Source organism: Bombina bombina, chromosome 3, assembly GCF_027579735.1.
Source record: "Bombina bombina isolate aBomBom1 chromosome 3, aBomBom1.pri, whole genome shotgun sequence".
NCBI lineage: Eukaryota > Metazoa > Chordata > Amphibia > Anura > Bombinatoridae > Bombina > Bombina bombina.
In genome coordinates this window covers 1,252,319,381-1,252,340,552 of record NC_069501.1, presented here as the reverse complement: position 1 = coordinate 1,252,340,552, position 21,172 = coordinate 1,252,319,381, and the positions used below count along the sequence as shown (strand labels likewise).

General features: G+C 38.7%; 1 protein-coding gene across 2 annotated transcripts in view; it reads left to right on the top strand.

The window, feature by feature from the left end:
• ARAP1 (ArfGAP with RhoGAP domain, ankyrin repeat and PH domain 1) overlaps positions 1–21,172 on the top strand; it is an 860,101-nt gene that overhangs the window by 575,362 nt on the left and 263,567 nt on the right. For both annotated transcript variants that reach the window (XM_053708778.1, XM_053708779.1), the window contains 3 exons: positions 14,178–14,247; positions 19,773–19,893; positions 20,288–20,481. In XM_053708778.1, the coding sequence (XP_053564753.1) occupies positions 14,178–14,247; positions 19,773–19,893; positions 20,288–20,481 (385 nt within the window). The remainder of the gene's footprint in view (positions 1–14,177; positions 14,248–19,772; positions 19,894–20,287; positions 20,482–21,172) is intronic.

Genomic DNA, 21,172 nt, shown 5'->3' with positions numbered 1-21,172 from the left:
CTTCTAAGCACTAACACATTTGGCAGCTACGTCTGTTTTATCTTTTTAAGAAACAGTTTTATGTAGAACTGATTTAGAAGAGAGTGCACTGTCAGCAACATTATTTTCATATCTGCAATTTGCTGAGGATGTGGGCTCAATAATTCATGCAGGAAGAAACATTTATAACCGTCCTCATTTGTTAAATGATGTCCGGTATCAAATCTCAGCTTCATTGAAAGATTGCAGCTTTTTCTAAAACTTCTTGTAAATTTCATATTTGTTATGTGACCTTGTGAGGTTTTGCTTAAATCTGCATAGTCACACTTTGGATCCTATGGCACACTATATGGAGTTTTGACTACAGATTGCACAATGTAAAAGCATTTTTATACTAAGGTTAAAGATCAAATTGTTTTAAAGGGATACTAAACCCAATTTTTTTCTTTCATGATTCAGAAGCATGACATTTTAAGAAACTTTCTAATTTACTCCTACTATCAATTTTTCTTCATTCTACTACTATCTTTATTTAAAAAGCAGGAATTTAAAGCTTTAGAAGCCAGCCAATTTTAGGTTCAGCACCCTGGATAGTGCTTGCTTATTGGTGGCTACATTTAGCAAACCAATAAGCAAGCATAACCCAGGTTTTTAACCACAAATGGGCCAGCTCTTAAGCTTTATATTCCTGCTTTTTAAATAAAGATATCAATAGAACGAAGAAAAACTGATCATAGGAGTAAATTAGAAAGTTGCCTAAAATAGCTGCTGTATCTGAATCATTAAAGAAAAATGTGGTTTTAGTATCCCTTTAATCTCCTGTTTTGTTACTATACCTCAGAGATCAGCAACATGTTTTATATTTGCTGTCAAGTCATATTATGAGGCAGTGTGTCACACTATCTGTGGTCTGTTCGCCTGATTACATTATAGGACAATTTTATAGAACTGTCCTCAAGTTGAATTCACAATATGAGATCAGATGCACTGAGCCTAGTTTGTCCCAGGTAGCCCAATGCTGCCCAAAGTTATTTAACACAAAACATTTAGTTTAACCATATCAAGTTTGAAGGCAAAATGATTGGCATAAGGTAGACTTTGTGTGATAAGTAATAAGATGGTGTCAGTCTAAGGGGGCGATTTATCAAAGGCTAGGCGAACTGTCTGTGATTCGCCTGTAACTGCGCCCCAGCTCACCTCCAGAGAAGAGCACGTGCGCCTGAATTTATAAAAAAAAAAATAGACGTAAGTTTGCGCGTTTAGTAAAAGGCAAGCTGGGGCGTAATGATAAATTTCGTCTGTCGGAAAAAGCTGCCATGTCTTGATTATTAAAGATGCGTTTTTTAGGTATCTATTTTGTGCATATTTATATGTCATATCTTTTAAATTGTGTGCAGTTAGGTACAATACCTAATTTAATAATGTGTTAATGTTATATTTTCTTTTTTTAACATATCTAATAATGTTTTCGTGCTGTTTTTTCCATATGTTCTTCCTTGTTGGTAATTTAAGATCACACAAATCAATATATCAATCATTGTCAGTCAAGGCTTATATAGACCACAACGGCAAGAAAACTCTTGGTACCCCTATGCGCCTGTGGAAGCGCAAATTTCTGGCAATATCAGTCTCTTCTTGGTGCTGAGCCTTGGATAAAGCAGTTAAAAGAAGAAAGTACTGCATCACAAGCTGTAAAAGAATGTATGATATTGCTGTTCGCCTATGTATGTATGGCGAAATACAGAACACGCAATTAATGGAGAAATGTCAGTTCCCTATCGGCACAAAGCAATGATAAATAAGAAACTGGGCATATTTGTAGGTCGGGCTGTGAAATTACCCCTATTACTAATGTATATTGGTGCACTCAGGAGCGCGCCCGTGTGCCTAGGCGAATGCCAGTGGAGTGCAAAGAAATGTCTTTCAGATTTGTGCAATTATAGGCGCAGATTGCTTACATAGATATGGAGATATGGTCGTATGCGTAGTTTTGGGTGCAATTGCGGGCAGATTACTTTAATAACTCGCCCCCTAAGTACAAACTATATAAACCAGGAGTGTGCACTAAGGTTTCCTTGGTGACTTATGCCATAAAACTATCCACTCTCACCTGTATTTTAAAGTCAATTCCAGAGCAACAATGCACTTCTAGGACCTAACTGATATACCTAGCGAGCCAATGACAAGATACATCAATTACCAGGTAGCTCCCAGTAGTGTATTGCTTCCTCTGTGCCTACCTAGGTATGCTTTTCAACAAAGGACACCTATAGAACAAAGTACATTTAAAAAGTCTCCTATAAATTGCATGCTCTGTCTCAACCATGAACGATTAGTGTTCACCATGTTTTTAAAAACATGAATCACTTTCAAAATAATCTTAAAGTGATGGTAAATTCACTTCACTAACTTTGAAAATATTGGAACCTCTAGTAATGATAAGCCTATCAATGTGCTTATTTTTGCTCCTAATATCAATTTTTCTTCGTTCTCTTGGTATCTGTATTTGAAAAAGCAAGAATGTAAGCATAGTAGCCAGTCCATTTTGGTTCAGCACCTGGGTAGCACTTTCTGACTAGAGTAAAAATGTATCCACCAATCAGCAATTGGTACCCAGGTACTGAACCAAAAATGGGCCGGTTACTAAGCTTAAAATCAAATAAAGTTACCAAGAGAACAAAGAAACATTCATAATAGGAGTAAATTAGAAAGTTGCTTAAAATTGTATGCTCTATCTGAATCATGAAAGTTTAATTTTGACTAGACTATCCCTTTAAGAGCACAGGTGTGAAGAAGGTCTGAAGATGTTTAAGAACCACTCCCATAGTTAATGCAAATAGAGATACCGATACATGAAGGATTACGGCTTGTCTGCAGCATTTAAAATTCCGCCAGTGTCAGAAAAGCATCGCCTCTCACAGACAAGTATAGTAATACGTCTCTCTCGGCGAGGCTGCCTTTAAACGCTGATTTTAACCTTTTGTAGCATTTCACAGCCAATCTCGATCATAAGACGGATCCCTTTTTAAAATATAATACATTCTATCATATATAATACATGTACCATAGAATGCAATAATTGCGTTGCCTTTAACATCGGAGTCTATTTGAGAATTGGGAGACAAGCTGCTTATAATATAAAGAATATGGATTATTTGTTATTATTTAGGACAAGATTCTTTTACACAGCAACTCATTTTCAATAAAGTTAAAGGGCAATCAATAAATAAAAGTGCAAATTAAATAAATTTAAAGCTATTAAAGGGACAAAGCCAAAATCAAAATCAAAATTATATTTTTCAAAACAGATTACATGTTTTAAAATGTTTTACTTCTGTTATTAAAATTCTCACTTATTTGAAATGTAACTTTTTTTTCTATGTGGACATAATACAGTAGCCTCATAAACATGCACGTGCCTTGTGCACTATATGTGTAGCATTGCTACATTGTTTCAAACACTGCTGTCATGTAGTGTGCACGACATCTGCATGCTCCGTAGCCTACATACATATGGTCTTTCAGCTTAGCTACGTTTCAACAAAGAAGATGGAATTTTGATTGAATAAATAACTTTTTTTCCCCCCATTTTACAAATGTAATATTTGTATCCCTTGATTGGAAGAAAAAGTGCATGTGTTCTGCATGATCAGCCCTTTTTGTTGTAATATTAATTCCTGTTTACTGTAACTAGATTTGTACAGAGCCAGGCTTGTCTGTAACCGGAAGCTATTTCCCCACTCCTGGCCGTGCTTCAGATTCTGCAGATGCTCGGCTTTCTTTAAGACACTTGGCCAGGCCTCCTGAGGGACGGTCACACAGAGTTGCTTGCCTGGGTTCATGCCAGTTTTAAAGCTGAGTTTTGCTTCTCAGATCTGATTCAGTATTTACAGACAGCTTCACACACTACAAAAAGGAACTTACCTTTCTAGATTACACATTTTTGCATCTGAGCTTTTTTTTCTGTTAGGTGCTTGCAACACATAGCTCCCAACAGGGAAAATGGTGAACTCAGGTCTATATTTGGCAGTGGGTAGCTGCCAAGGGGCACCTTGGTGTTTGCAACATATAAGATCCCCTTGTAATGAAAATGGTAAACTGGTGTATGTATATATCAGTGGGCAGCTGCCATGGGGCACCTTGTTGCTTGCAGCATATAAGATCCCCCTTGGTAGGAAAATGGTAAACTGATTTATGTATATATCAGTGGGCATCTGCCAAGGGGCACCTTGTTGCTTGCAGCATATAAGATCCCCCTTGGTATGAAAATGGTAAACTGGTTTATGTATATATCAGTGGGCATCTGCCAAGGGGCACTTTGGTACTTGCATCACATAACATTCTCTTGGAAGCAAAGTGGTGAACTCGGGTCTGTATTTGTCAGTGGGCAGCTGCCAAGGGGGTTATGATATATCCAGTTTCAGGACTAAGCAAAACCAGAAGTGGGGGTTAACTTTTGTTTTTGTGCTACAAATCACACACGTTTGCACATTTAGCGATAACCTTTACTAGAAGCATATTTGCTTATACAAATATGTTTTTATGCACAATTGAAATACAATCATGTACAATTTAACTTTTAGTCTACTGGCCCTTTTAATGGGATAGTAAAGTCCAAATTAAACTTTCATGATTCATATAGGGCATGTCATTTTAACCCCTTAAAGTGAAGGTCAGTTTTCATGTGAAAGTGCCCGGTTTTTAAAAAAACTATTAACAACAGGGGCACTTTCATTCATGAAAATTGACATTGCACCGTATTTTAAAAATACTTGCCTTGCTCTTCTGAAATGCCGGAGCGCCGTTCTGAAACGATGCCCCGCCTACTTCTTCCTTGTTTACTTACCCAGCAATGACGAAACCGGCTTCCACCAATCACGGCGTTGCCTCAGGCAATGATTCCCCTGGGGGGGAAGCCGTGATTGGAGGATGCCGGAATCGTCATTGCTGACATATGAAGAGGCTTGCGACGGGCTGGTGAAGCACTGGAGCGGCTTCAAGAAGAAAAGGTAAGTATATTTTAAGAAAACGTGTGAAATATCAATTTTCTTGAATGAAAGTGCCCTTGTGTTTAATAGTTTTTTTAAAAACCGGGCACTTTCATATGAAAATTGACCTTCACTTTAATGACCACAGCACTTTTCCATTTTCTGACCGTTTGGGACCAAGGCTTTTTACATTTTTGTGGTGTTTGTGTTTATCTGTAATTTTCCTCTTACTTATTTACTGTACCCACACATATTATATACCGTTTTTCTCGCCATTAAATGGACTTTCTAAAGATACCATCATTTTCATCATATCTTTATAATTTACTATAAAATATGAGGTAAAAAATGGAAAAAACACACTTTTTCTAACTTTGACCCCCAAAATCTGTTACACATCTACAACCACCAAAAAACACCCATGCTAAATAGTTTCTAAATTTTGTCCTGAGTTTAGAAATACCCAATGTTTACATGTTCTTTGCTTTTTTTGCAAGTTATAGGGCAATAAATACAAGTAGCACTTTGCTATTTCCTAACCACTTTTTTTCAAAATTAGCGCTAGTTACATTGGGACACTGATATCTTTCAGGAATCCCTGAATATCCATTGACATGTATATTTTTTTTTTTTAGAAGACATCCCAAAGTATTGATCAAGGCCCATTTTGGTATATTTCATGCAACCATTTCACCGCCAAATGCGATCAAATTAAAAAAAACTGATTTTTTACAATTTTAGGTTTCTTACTGAAATTATTTACAAACAGCTTGTGCAATTATGGCATAAATGGTTGTACATGTGAGTAGGCATTTGGCTACAAGCTTGATACATTGTTGATAACCATCACAAAATCACACTATGTTGCTATTTCTTTCTCCTTTCCTTTGAGAATCTTCAAGGACACAAAAAGGCACAAGAGCTACAGAAGTCTCCACAAGAATATACATATCCTTATATGAACTTTTTATTTATTGGTTCTTTTAGAATCATCACATTTATTCTTTCGTTTGTGATGTTTGGTATATTTTTTATATAAATGGTTGTAAATGCTTCTCTGGGATCCCCTTTGTTCAGAAATAGCAGACATATATGGCTTTGGCATTGCTTTTTGGTAATTAGAAGGCCGCTAAATGCTGCTGCGCATCACACGTGTATTATGGCTAGCAGTGCAGGGGTTAATTAGGTAGCTTGTAGGGAGCTTGCAGGGTTAATTTTATCTTTAGTGTAGAGATCACCCTCCCACCTGACACATCAGACCCCCTGATCCCTCCCAAACAGCTCTCTTCTCTCCCCCACCCCACAATTGTCCTCACCATCTTAAGTACTGGCAGAAAGTCAAAGTTTTTTTTTTTAAAGCATATTTACATATGCTGCTGTGTAGGGTCCCCCCTTAGCCCCCAACCTCCCTGACCCCCCTCCCCCAACAGCTCTCTAAACCTCCCCTTCTACCTTATTTGGAGCCATCTAACTGCCAGTACCCAGTTTACAGAAAAATAGATTTTTGTTTTACTTTTTTTTTTTTTTTTTTCTGTAGTGTAGCTTCCCCCCTCCCAGATCCATTAGCTATTTTATTAACCCATTCCCTCCCCCCTTTCTCCCACTTATAATTAGATTTTTTTCTGTATTGCAGCGGTTCCCACCGGCTCCATCCCCGTGCTAGCGCGCACGCGACACCCCCATGCATTTGCGCGCATCCGTGCGTGCCCCCGGCGATCCCGCCCCCCTCTTAATCACAGAAGCCATCGATGGCCGCCCACCCGCCTCCCACTTCGGCTCCCACCCACCAACTATTGCAGCCATCGATGTCCGGTGCAGAGAGGGTCACAGAGTGGCTCTCTCTGCACCGGAGGGGTAAACAATGTTATTGCAGGATGCATCGATATCGAGGCATCACTGCAATAACCGGAAAGCAGCTGGAAGCGATCAGGATCGCTTCCACTGCTTTCCAAGACCGACGACGTACGCCGTTCGTCCTCGGTCGTTAAGGGTATTTTTTTTTAGGACGTACGGCGTCGGTCATTAAGGGGTTAAACAACTTTCTAATTTACTTTTATCATCAAATTTACTTTGTTCTCTTGGTATTCTTAGTTGAAAGCTAAAACTAGGTAGGCTCATGCTAATTTCTAAGCCCTTGAAGGCTGCCTCTCATCTTAATGCATTTAACAGTTTTTCACATCTACAGGGCTTTAGTTCATGTGTTTCATATAGATAACACTGTGCTCATGCACGTGAAGTTATTTAAGAGTCAGCACTATTTACCTGAAATGCAAGTCTGTCAAAAGATCTGAGATAAGGAGGCAGTCTGCAGAGGCTTAGATACAAGGTAATCACAGAGGTAAAAAGTACATTTCTTTAACATTGTTGGTTATGCAAAACTGGGGAATGGCATTATACTTCTTAGCATAGAAGCGCTGGGAAACATTGTGTGGGTATACTTTATAACGGGCATATACTTTATTATAGTGGCTGCCGCTGGGGACAGTTCCGGAATATTTTTCTCTAAAAAGCTCCGGTACATTGCGTTTTTTTCCTGTGGGGACTGTTTGTTTATTTGTTTCCGCCCACGAAGGGTGGGTCTTAGTGTTTTGCGCGCTTGCAGCGCAGTTACTATTTGAGTTCCGGTGGACAGCATCTCTTCTTGGCTCCTAAGTCCGCTTGTGAGGGTATTTTATAAGCGAACTAGGTGCGCAGTGCTCCGGAGTTAAGGTTGAGCGTGGAGGCAGGTAGGAGCCGCAGCAGAGCTGCGGCGAGGTGACTGAGTAGTTTTTTCAAAGTATTCCAGTGTGTTATTTTGTTAAGGCCCTCGCACAGGGAATTTGAAATTTTGCTCTCTGCCATATATATCGATCAGATAGCATTCCTTAAAGATACAGTACTCCGCAAATATTTTATTTTAAACTAATTTTCACAAATAATATTTAATCAGTGAATTGGATCAAGCTTGCTATTTGTTGAGGTTATCATGGGTGACCTTGAACAAAGTACATGTCCTATGTGTTTAGATACCATTGTGGAAACCCCTGTTACGCTTTGTCCCTCATGTATTGAGAGGGCTTTACAGTGTAAAGATCAAATTTTCTTTAATAAAGATATATCTAATGAATATCCTCAGACTGATGAAATTCAGGGTATGCCGCATCTTTCTCCCCAAGCATCACAGCCTTTAACGCCCGCACAGGTGACGCCATGTTCTTCAACGGCGTCTGCTTCATTTACTCTGCAGGATATGGCTGCAGTTATGTCATCCACTCTTACAGAAGTTTTATCTAAGTTGCCAGTGTTACAAGGCAAACGCAGCAGGACAGAGGCCCACGTGGTCCCTGCAACTTCTGATGCTTTAATGGCTATCTCTGAGATACCTTCCCAGGGCTCTGAATTGGGGGTAGGGAGGCCCTGTCTGAGGGAGAACTCTCTGACTCAGGAAGTGCATTACCCCAGACAGATTCGGATATCATATCCTTCAGATTTAAACTTGAACACCTTGCTACGTGAGGTTTTGGTGACTCTGGACGACTGTGACTCTATTGTGGTCCCGCCAGAGAAATTGAGTAAGATGGACAAATACTTAGAGGTCCCTTCTTATTCTGATGTGTTTCCGGTTCCTAAGAGAATTTCTGAAATTATCTCAAGGGAATGAGAGAGACCGGGTATCCCGTTACCCCCTTCCCCTATTTTTAGGAAAATGTACCCTATAGCTAACACCATTCGGGACTCTTGGCAGATGGTCCCTAAGGTGGAGGGAGCTATATCTACCCTGGCTAAGTGTACGACTATCCCTATTGAGGACAATTGTGCTTTCAAGGACCCTATGGATAAAAAATTGGAGGGTCTTCTAAAAAAGCTATATATTCATCAAGGGTTTCTGTTTCAACCAACAGCCTGCATTGTAACAGTCACAACGGCGGCTGCCTTTTGGTTTGACGCTGTAGAAGAGTCCCTTAAGACTGAGACTCCTTTAGAAGAAATAATGTATAGAATTAAGGCCCTTAAGCCCCCGATCTGGGACCGGATCTAGTAGGGGGCAGACTTTCTCTCTTTGTCCAAGCTTGGATGAGAGATGTTCAGGATCCCTGGACACTAGAAATCGTGTCTCAAGGGTATCAGTTGGAGTTCAAAAATTCCCTCCCAAGGCTCACTCTTGTTATCTGTCGGCAATCTACATCCCAGGAGTGGACAACTGGGAGGCGGATTTTTTGAGCAGACAGACGTTTCATCCGGGGGAATGGGAACTCTACCCGGAGGTCTTTGCCACCCTGATTCTCAGGTGGAGCAGACCGGAATTGGCTCTGATGGCATCTCGTCAGAATGCCAAGCTTCCAAGATACGGATCCAGGTCCAGGGATCCTCAGGCCGAACTGATAGATACCTTGGCAATGCCTTGGTCGTTCAACCTAGCTTATGTGTTTCCGCCGTTTGCTCTCCTTCCACGGATCAAACAGGAGAGGGCTTTGGTGATTCTAATCGCTCCTGCGTGGCCTCGCAGGACTTTGTATGCCGATCTGGTGGACATGTCCTCTCTGCCGCCGTGGAAGCTTCCATTGAGGCAGGGCCTTCTCATTCAGGGACCCTTCCATCATCTGAATCTAATTTCTCTGCAGCTGACTGCTTGGAGATTGAACGCTTAATTTTATTGAAGCGGGGGTTCTCTGATGCGGTCATTGATACCTTGATTCAGGCATGCAAGCCTGTTACTTGAAGAATTTACCATAATATGTGGCGTAAATATCTTTATTGGTGCGAATCCAAGGGCTACTCATGGAGTAGGGTTAGGATTCCCAGGATTTTATATTTTCTCTAAGAAGGATTGGAGAAAGGGTTGTCAGCAAGTTCCTTAAAGGGACAGATTTCTGCTTTGTCTATTTTGCTACACAAGCGTCTGGCAGATGTTCCAGATGTTCAATCTTTTTGTCAGGCCCTGACTAGAATCCGGCCTGTGTTTAGACCAATTGCTCCTCCTTGGAGTTTGAATTTAGTTCTTAATGTTCTCCAAGGGGTTCAGTTTGAACCTATGCATTCCATAGATATTAAGTTATTATCTTGGAAAGTTTTATTTTTGGTTGCTATTTCTTCTGCTCGCAGAGTTTCTGAGCTTTCGGCATTACAATGTGATTCTCCTTATCTTATTTTCCATTCTGATAAGGTGGTGTTACGTACCAAACCTGGTTTTCTTCCTAAGGTTGTTTCTAACAAAAATATTAATCAGGAAATTGTTGTTCCTTCCTTGTGTCCTAACCCTTCTTCTAAAAAGGAGCGTCTGTTACATAATTTGGACGTAGTCCGTGCCTTGAAGTTCTACTTGTAGGCGACTAAGGATTTTAGTCAAACATCTTCATTATTTGTTGTTTTTGCTGGGAAATGTATTGGTCTGAAAGGTACGGCTACCTCTCTTTCTTTTTCGCTGAAGAGTATCATCCGTGTTGCATATGAGACTGCTGGACAGCAGCCTCCAGAACGAATTACGGCTCATTCTACTAGGGCTGTGGCTTCCTCATGGGCATTTAAAAATGATGCTTCTGTTGAACAGATTTGCAAGGCTGCAACTTGGTCGTCTCTTCACACTTTTTCCAAATTTTACAAATTTTATACTTTTGCCTCATCTGAGGCTGTTTTTGGGAGAAAGGTTCTTCAAGCAGTGGTGCCTTCCGTTTAGGTTCCTGTCTTGTCCCTCCCTTTCATCCGTGTCCTATAGCTTTGGTATTGTATCCCATAAGTAAGGATGAAATCCGTGGACTTATTTCTTTTACGATATGATAAGTCCACGGCCCACCCTGTCGTTTTTTCTAAAAGACAGGTTTTTATTTTTGTTAAACTTCAGTCACCTCTGCTCCTTGGCTTTTCCTTTATCTTCCTAACTTCGGTCGAATGACTGGGCTGGGGGGGGGGGGAGGAGCTATTTATGCAGCTCTGCTGTGGAGCGCTTTGCCTCCTCCTGCTGACCAGGAGGCGATATCCCAAAAGTAAGGATGAAATCCGTGGACTCGTCATATCGTAAAATAAATAAATTTATCAGGTAAGCATAAATTTCCTTTTATTTGCTAGTAACAAAATCTCTGCTGCAACGTGCACACTAGCGTCTTTATATGCAACTTATTTAAACAGAGGCAACTCTGCACACTTTCTGCAGTGTCAGATTCTGCTATTAGGCAGACTAATAATTTAAATGTTAATTGTAAATTGGGGTAACATTATTATACTGATCCACGTGGTGTCTGCAAGAAAAGTAATAGAATTTACATATGTTGTTATTACTGTTCAGTTCTCTAAATGTTTGTGCGATTAGCTTTTGAAGCAGATTATTAATTAAATATCACATCTTTTTTACTCTGTTTATAAATCAATCAGGAACAAAGTGGGGAGCACTACCTCATGTTCAGAGTTCTACGATAATATATTAAAGGAGTAGTCTAGTCAAAATTAAACTTTCATGATTATCAATTTTTCTTCGTTCTCTTGGTATCTTTATTTGAATGTAAGCTTCTGAGCCGGCCCATTTTTGGTTCAGCACCTGGGTAGTGCTTGCTGATTGGTGGCTACATTTAGATACCAATCAGAAATAACTACCCAGGTGCCAACTACTATGCTTACATGCTTGCTTTTTCAAATAAAGATACAAAGAGAATGAAGAAAAATTGATAATAGTAAATTAGAAAGTTGCTTAAAATTGCCTGCTCTACCTGATTCATGAAAGTTTAATTTTAACTTCACTGTCCCTTTAAGAAAGATAATGTCCCAAGAAACAAAAAGTTCCAAATAAATGGTCATCAGCAGACACTCAGGCCGCACGGTCGCACCCTTCAGCAAAATACAGTGAATGTATAAACAGAAAAGCACATAAGAGCTGGCTATACAGAATCATCAGCCAACTGGAATAAGTGCAGTAATAGGAGGAGCTACACTGCTATCTGGCAAACCGCAACCCCAATAGTTCATTAAAAGCAATCGGACAAATAAATAGTTGTAGCAACAAAGGAACCAAGTCCAAACCATTTATTGGCTAATCCTTTCCATTGCAACGCGTTTCTTGTCCTAAGGCAGTGGCCCTTTTTTTCTGGTTTTGATGATTCTGTGCCCTCTTTACTTCTGTTTATTTTGTGTGTGTTTTTTTTAATGTCTTGTTATGGATTTCTTTTAAATTATTCTCTAGGGCAACTCTTCATTATGAAATAATAAAATATAAAATGATAATATTTTCCAGCCAATGGCAAATTGCAAGAGAGCTAACCTGCTTTGTATGACAGAAGTTAGAGCCTCTGTTCTGGAACTGTCTTGAGCATAATAAACTTTATCAGAGAGAGAACTGATATTTTCTACTATCTGTGCTAGATGCGGATGAGTATTGTGTATTAAACACTATACATTTATTTCTTTACGCAGCTCGAGCGACACGTTTGTAATAAACATACAGATGAGATGGGGCCTGTAAGACTGGATCTCAGTCATAGTTAAAGGGGCACAAAACACTGTCTAAAACAAGTTTAATTATGTGTAGTAGAAAAACTTAGTATACTTCATTATTTAACCCCCCCCCCCCTTTTTCCCATAGTGAAAAGTGACACAAAACTGGTTCCAATAAAATTCATGAGTAAATCACGTACTTACTTTTAGAGCCTTGTAAAAAAGAACAGTAAAGTAAATCCATGATTCTATAAAGTCTCTCTACCTGTACTGACCTTACTTGTCCCCCTGCCCACGTGGCTGTCAGTGTTATTTCTCTTACTGAAGCAGAGCGCTACAGCCAATCACAAGCTGTAATGCTCGCTCGTATAGAGCATAAAGGTGCACGCTCACTCTACCTTCTCTCTTCCCCTAAACAAGTGTTATTTCTCTTACTGAAGCAGAACGCTACAGCCAATCACAAGCTGCAATGCTCACTTATAAAGGTGCACGCTCACTCTCTCTTCCCCTAAACAAGTGTTATTTCTCTTACTGAAGCAGAGCACTACAACCAAACACAAGCTGTAATGCTCGCTCGTATAGAGCGTAAAGGTGCACGCTCATTCTACCTTCTCTCTTCCCCTAAACAAGTGTTATTTCTCTTACTGAAGCAGAGCGCTACAACCAATCACAAGCTGTAATGCTCGCTCGTATAGAGCGTAAAGGTGCACGCTCATTCTACCTTCTCTCTTCCCCTAAACAAGTGTTATTTCTCTTACTGAAGCAGAGCTACAGCCAATCACAAGCTGCAATGCTCACTTATAAAGGTGCACACTCACTCTACCTTCTCTCTTCCCCTAAACAAGTGTTATTTCTCTTACTGAAGCAGAGCGCTACAGCCAATCACAAGCTGTAATGCTGTTTCGTATAGAGCGTAAAGGTAGGAGTGTAAAACAATTTTACAGTGTACTGCCCTTTAAGAGTGATATTTGTGCATTTTTGCAAGGCATTCTATTTATCACATGATTTACCTTTAACAAGTGCACAGCTCCTTTTTCTGCCATTAATGCTGCATGTGTTTACTAATAACTAGAAAGAGTTATATTTAAATACAACAATCTATTGCATTTTCATGTTTATTTGTGTATATGAAGTAGCTGGTTTTGTGCTTTTAAACCACAGCCTATTACAATGGGTTGAGTTTCAGGTTATATCAGATCTCATTATGTTATCACTTTGTGTACACACACTTGCTTCCTTATCTTATATTTGTCTGGAAAACTAAAGCTTAATACATATAGAGAACAATGGAAAATTATCATTTTATTACTTAACTATCCTGCCCCCCACTCAGAGTGTAATCTCTTCTGCTGGCTGTGTTTGCTTAGGCTATTCAATAGCTGAGACTCCAGTATCAAAACTTTCAGTATAGGTTGGGAAACCACCAGCTAAATCAGCTATTTCAAAGGCCAAAATAGGGGTAAAGGTGCTACTTGTAGACAATTTAACACTCCAGCAGGTAAAACGAACATTGGGAACAATTTAATTGGGAGACAATTTTTGGGTGAACTGTCCCTTTAAAGGGACGGTCAACTCCAAAAGTTTTATTGTTTAAAAAGATAGATAATTCCTTTTATTTCCCATTCTCCAGTTTCATACCGCCAACACGGTTATATTAATATACTTTTTACCTTTGTGATAACCTTGTATCTAAGCCTCTTTTGACAGCCCCCTGATCACATGGCTATTTATTTATTATCTATTCACTAGCATTTTAGCCAATTAGTGTTGTGTCGTACTCATTGATAACCTAGTGTTCCTGTGTCTCTGCAGATCCTACATTTATCAGAAGCGTTGGGTGAAGTTGGATCTAGATTACCTCAGATACTATGACAACGACAAGGTGAGCCTCTGCTTCTCGTGATGATTATAAGATTACTGGGTGCTATCCCCCAGCTATGCCCAGTACCGGGTTTTAGGTATTAAAGGGACATTAAACACTTTATGATGGCAATATAAAATGATAAATTGTATAACAGGGCTGTTTCTAGAGAATCTGGCTCCCAGGGCAAAATTCCAAAATGCGCCCCCCTCACAGATTCTAAAGTCCCCCTGCTAGACCTTGCATGTCACTCTGTCATTTATAGGTCAGCTCCAAAGCAGCAATGCACTACTGGGACCTAGCTGAACACACCTGATGAGCAAATGACAAGAGACAAATGTGTGTTGCGGCCAACCACCAGTTAGCTCCTAGTAGTGCATTGCTGCTGCTAGGGATATGTACATATGCTTTTCAACAATGGATACCAGGAGAACAAGAATAATAGAAGTGTCTTAAAAAAAATTATATCCTGAATTATGAAAGTTTAATTTTGACTTTCCTATCCCTTTAAATATGTCCGTTTTCTGCTTCAATGTTTTTTCCAAATATATTGATATTATCTAAAAATATCTTTATATCTTTTACTAATTGCCATTATATTTATACTTTTCTTATAGCTATGCATATTTATTTGTTTAATGCATATCAATCCCTTTAAATTATTATCCAAAATGTATCTACAAAACTTCCAAAAGACTTTAAAGTCATCAGGTAAGGATTGCAATTTGTCACTGGGTGTATTTGTAGCATATTTAGGGGTCTATTACAATTATTTATAAAAGTTATAACAATTTTTTTTTTACAAAATTCACTATTAAAGTCTGATATTTTTGCACATAAATAATTTGATAAAGAACTGTAATAGCTGTTTATTTTTTAAATATATTATACACACAAGCAGTAATAGACAGAGACATGCACTCACAGAAAGGGCATGCACACACAGACAGTAATAGACAGACACGTTCACACACAAACAGTAGTAGACAGAGACATGCACTCACAGGCAGTAACAGAAAAAGGCATTCACACACAGACAGTAATAGACAGAGACATGTACACACAGGCAGTAATAGACAGAGACATGCACACACAGACAGTAATAAACAGAGACATGTACACACAGGCAGTAATAGACAGAGACATGCACACACAGGCAGGGATAGATAGGCACACACACACACACACACTCAGGCAGTAATAGGCAGATACACACACACACACACACTCAGGCAGTAATAGGCAGATACACACACACACACAGGCAGGGATAGATAGGCACACACTCACCCAGAAATAGCACACACACACACATGCAGGAATAGATAGCCACACACACACACTCAGGCAATAATAGCAGACACAAGCACTCACATGTGAGATTGTGAAAACTTGCCATTGTCATTATGGGGTTAATGGCACATAATATTATTTTTTTTTATTCAACAGTACTGAACAGAAAACCTGTTCCTTAGTATGTGGAAACCCAATTTTTATAAAGCACCTTTTTTAATTAGCTCAGTAAAACAAAAAAATATGGACATATTATGTAAAGACCATGAATAATTTGTCATATGCATAAAACATCCCCTCTTTAGTAACAGATCAGTGAGATAGGAGATTGCTTTCCTCAGGGTGATTCTTCTCCTTTTTACTTTCAGTTTTAGCTCTAAGTAGTTATCTGGTCTTAACACGCCCCCTTTGTGATCTTATTGCTCCATTAGTATGATTGACATCCAATGCAGCCAATTAACATAACAGCTTCCTTTCAAATAAATAAATATATATATATATACATAGAAACGGCCCTGTTGTATATATACAAAAACTCCGCAATATACTTTCATTATTTATTTTGTCACCTTTTCCTGTAATTCCATCTGAAATTATGAGCTTTTCAGTTCCTGTTAGAAATGGAAGTGCAGAACACTGTTATAGTCCACACAGCCATTGGCTGCACACTCTAGTGACCTATTTATAACTGTCCCTAATTGGCTACAGCAGAGAAGGTAACCTAAGTTACAACATGGCAGCTCCCATTGTTTTATAGACACTAAAACTTTACACTTATTTTGTCAATATTTAAACAGATAATGAAACTTTAAAAAATAAATCTACATGTTATTCTCAGACTAATCTTTTCTTTAAATGCTTCATTCTATGTAGTATGTTTTAGTGCTTAATGTTGCTATAAGGTTGTAGCTTAATGATTGTATATGAGTGAAAAATGAGGACCTGATGGAGAAGACAGAGGGATGGGGAATAGAATAAGGAGTAAGAAAAAGATAGGTGGGAATTCTGGCGCATCCTGCATTCCACACTGGCATGAGGAATAGGACTATGTATATATACACCTGATTAAATAAACCGCAAGCTTTGTACAAAGTTAAACAACTGTTTTAAATGTGTTAACCAGATGTGTCAGTCGAGCAGATAAGTTTGTCCTTTGGTTCCTTAAAGAGATAGAAAGGTGCGATTTGAAATGTTCATGAATGAATTTCAATTTTAAATAGAAGGATTTTTGCAATGTACTTTTATTAGCAAACAAATGTCTAGTAAAGCATACTACTTTTTTTACAGCAGCATACGCACATATGCTGTTAGGGCCTGCGTACCAGTATTCAAGCTCAGAGAGCTGGTGGTAGTGTTTAATGTGCCTGTGTCACACAAGCCATTGCTGACTCTCTGAAAAGGTGTAGTGTTTGAATACTGAAGCACAGGCCCTCACAGCATATGTTCGTATTCCTCTTAAAAACAGTAATAACTTTTACTGAAAGCATCTTTGCCAATGGAAGTATATTGCGCTAATGCTTATATTTAAAATTGAAATTAATTTATGCACATTTCAGTTTTGACCTTTCCTATCCCTTTTTAGGTTTTATTATTTCTAAGGTTCTATATAAAGATTTACGGGAGTAAATAAGAACACGTATTGATGAAATCCTTCATGGTACAAACTGACAAACAAAATAATTCTGACTAAACAGAGATTGACGGTGTGTGAGTGTGTGTAATTGGGATAACACTTGTTTTAGGTTTCGTGAAACATGTTTCTTTCGACATCACAGGATTAGGGACGTATTAAAGGGACATTATACACTCATTTTTTCTTTGCATAAATGTTTTGTAGATGATCTATTTATAAAGCCCATGAAGTTTTTTTTTAAAAAATAAATGTATAGTTTTGCTTATTTTTAAATAACATTGCTCTGATTTTCAGACTCCTAACCAAGCCCCAAAGTTTTATGTGAATACTGTCAGCTACCTTCTCCAGCTTGCTCCTGATTGTGTAAAGGGTCTTTTCATATGCAAAAGAAGGGGGAGGGGGGAGTGTCTTATTTGCCACTTGCAGTGGGCTTTCCAGCTGCCTTTTCAACAGAGCCAAACTGACAGCTTCTAAGTAAGTTTTTAAACAGTTTTATACTGGATTTTTATATCAGTATCTGTGCATCTTATTCTTTATAGTAGTGTCTATTACATGCAGTTATCTGAAAATGAGTGTATACTGTCCCTTTAAGTAACAGCAAATCCCTCATAGTGCTGATGTCTACTGTTTGCGCGGTACAGGCGGCTCCTTAGCATCACTCAGTATGTTTTATCATAGTGCTGATGTCTACTGTTTGTGCGGTACAGGCGGCTCCTTAGCATCACTCAGTATGTTTTATCACAGTGCTGATGTCTACTGTTTGTGCGGTACAGGCACATAACTAGGCAAGGGTGAAAACTGGGAATTCAGCCTCACGGAGCTGCATTCGGCTTTATTCGGTGACAGATTTATTCGTGTGAAAGAACAATATAAAAACATATGGATTTGCACAGATCTCTGTTAAACTTTTACACTAATATATCTGCCGCTGCTTGGGCCATGGTCATGAATTTGTTTAGCAAACAATAGCAGAATTGCACATTTTCACCCCTACCTAATATAAACTGCGACACTAAAATACCCCAGTGCATGGGAGCAAGTTGTTATTGCATTATTTCTTGCATATAAATATATAAATGGTTAAACATGTAGCTGCAATGCTCTGCTGAGAATGGGTCAGTGCACCAATCAGAGGTGGCATATGTGCATAGTCGCCAATCACTGACTAAGAATAGTAAATATATTGCCACCACTCCAGAGCTGACGTTTACAATGGGTTCGATCACAATCCTTTAGAAGATTCACCAGTAAAGTATTTGGGGACTTTTGTAGATAAAGCTTAAACTTTTTTTAAAGGATTGCAATCAACCCCTATATGTTTGATCCTTTTGAGGGTATTAAACACATAGGTAAAGTCGATAATAGTGTGATTAAAAAAATCTATTAGAGTATTTTCCTATTGCACTTTTATCTACCTTTAAAAAGGAAAACAAAGTCAGAATGAACCTTTTATGGTTTAGATAGAGTATGCAGTTTTAACTTTACAATTACTAATATTAGCACATTTGCTTTGTTTTCTTTGTTTCCTTTGTTGAAAAGTAATAGGAGCTCAGGATCATGCACATGTCTTTAGTAATCTATATAAACAGTGATAGCAACAATGTATTACACTGCTACATACAATGTTGCAAAACACTGCTACCATAGAATACTAAAGACTCATGCACTCTCTTGTGCCCATATGAGCCTACCAAGATTGACTATTCAACAAAGGATACAAAAGAGAACTAAGTAAATTAGATAATATAAATAAATTGTAACGTTTGTTTAAAACTGTATACTCTATCTGAATCACAAAGTTTATTTTTACTTTGCTGTCCCTTTAATTCAAGAAACTTGATGTTACTAAAATACAAACACTGCTGTTAGAGGCAGAGAAAAGAAAATCTTGACGTTTGCAATGATCCTCAATATTGAGGTGCATGGATAGCACCGGGTAAGTTTAATAAGGTTCTGGGGATAGACTTTTTCAGTAGGTGTTGCAAATTCAGCATTAAAGGTACAGTCTAGTCAAAATTACACTTTCACGACTCAGATAGGACATGCAGTTTTAAACAACTTTCCAGTTTACTTCATCAGCAAATTTGCTTTGTTCTCTTGGTATTGGTTGTTGAACGATAAACCCAGGTAGGCTCATATGCTAATGTCTAAGCAATTGAAGGCTGCCTCTTATCTCAGTGCATTTTTAAAAGTTTTTCACAGCTAGATAGTGGTAGATCATGTTTGTCATAGAGATACCATTGTGCTCACTCCTGTGAAGTTTAGTAGTCATCACTGATTGGCTAAAATACAAGTCTGTCAAAAGCACTGAGATCAGGGGCTTGAGCTCAATCGTGTTTACTTTCAACTTCTAATGCAAGCAGTAAACCCAACGATAAACTCTTTATAGCTCGCACGTAACGCTCCACTCATAATCTGACCCTAGATCTTTACCATTGTTAAAATGATTATGATATTGTATTGGTAATGGGGGCATGCAATCCAGAGACAGATTGCTACAGAAGTAGTTCCCTGGTCTGAAGAGCTTACAATCTATAGCTATGAGGGTTTATGGCTAGCAATTCAAGTTATAGACTGTTTTATGCTGTTTTAATTTCTCTAACCTATTTGTATATATCAGGATATGTACTCTAAACGGTTCATCAAGACCAGCTCAATATTGCGAGCTAATCCCAACGGGGACCAGAAATTTGAGGTCACAACCTCAAACCGAACGTTTGTTTTCCGGGCAGAGAGTGACGGTAAGTGTAGCACACGTCATATACCTTACACACCTGTTTACAAGATCTTGCCATAATCAAATCGCAGCCTCGCTTTTTGTTGTATAAACCCACAAACTCTGGCTCCCAGTCCTTTATTCAAATCCTAGTGATGTCCTCCTTACAGCTATGGTTTTATGTCACATCTGTTTGGCAGCCGTTTCATGTAGCTGCTACTCACTTCATAATAATAAATCCACCCAGTGTATCTCTGAGCTGAAGCAGCAGGTCATCTCCTCTCAAGCTATTGCCCTGTACAGTGTGTGACCCTAAGTGACTATTTATAGATTATCTCTGCTGTGTGATGTAACAGCCTCGTGCACAGGCTTTGGCATATATCGATAAGGGTCGTGACACTTTATTTTCTTTCCGACAGCGGAGCGCAATGACTGGGTAAAGGCTTTCCAGCAGGTCTTAGATGAGAAGAGATTCCGACTCTCTACCCTCCTTCCAGTGTCATCCAATGCAGACACCATAGACAAGTGCGGCTTCTTGGAAATGAAGGGTTGTAAGCCCAAGTTATATGTGTTAGTGGCTGCAGAGAGGGTCTACCTGTATAAGAACGCAGAGGTGAGTATGAGCCACAGTGGTTAATGGGACACTGTACTCAAGAAAATGACATTGTATTCAGAGCAGCTGCAGGAACATCCTTTCGCATGGACTGTGCTCTGTTGCTCTTCCCCCATGCTATGGTTGGTTTCTGCTGATGCTTCTTGTTTAAGTAGCTTTGTTTTTTAGCCAATAAGGAAGTATTGACATTTTCAGTAACAGGTGTCAACAGGCAACAGCAGCTATAATAAATGACCAAATAAAAGTAAAGAAGCTATTTGTAAACATTTAAATACATTCCAGAAAAAAAAGACTGTGATACATTTCATAATGTCTTATTTCAATAAAAACAAATCAGATGAAAATAACATCAATGAACATTTGCCTAGGGTTCCATCATACTTCGGTTCAGCTCTTTAAATGGACACAAAGGTCAAAATTAAACTTTCATTATTTAGATAACAAACGCAATTTTAAGATCATTTTGTGCACAGTTTTTTTATATGTACAATTTCTGATGCACCAGCTGTTACTGAGCATGTGCAAGAGTTCACAGTGTATACGTATATATGAGTCTGTGATTGGCTGATGCCTGTCACGTGATAAAGTGAGCAGATAAATAAAATCAGTTTTTGAAATTTATCGGATAAAAATCGAATGATATATAACATCCCTATACAAGATTCTCACGGTCAATTCGGCGGACCCTCTT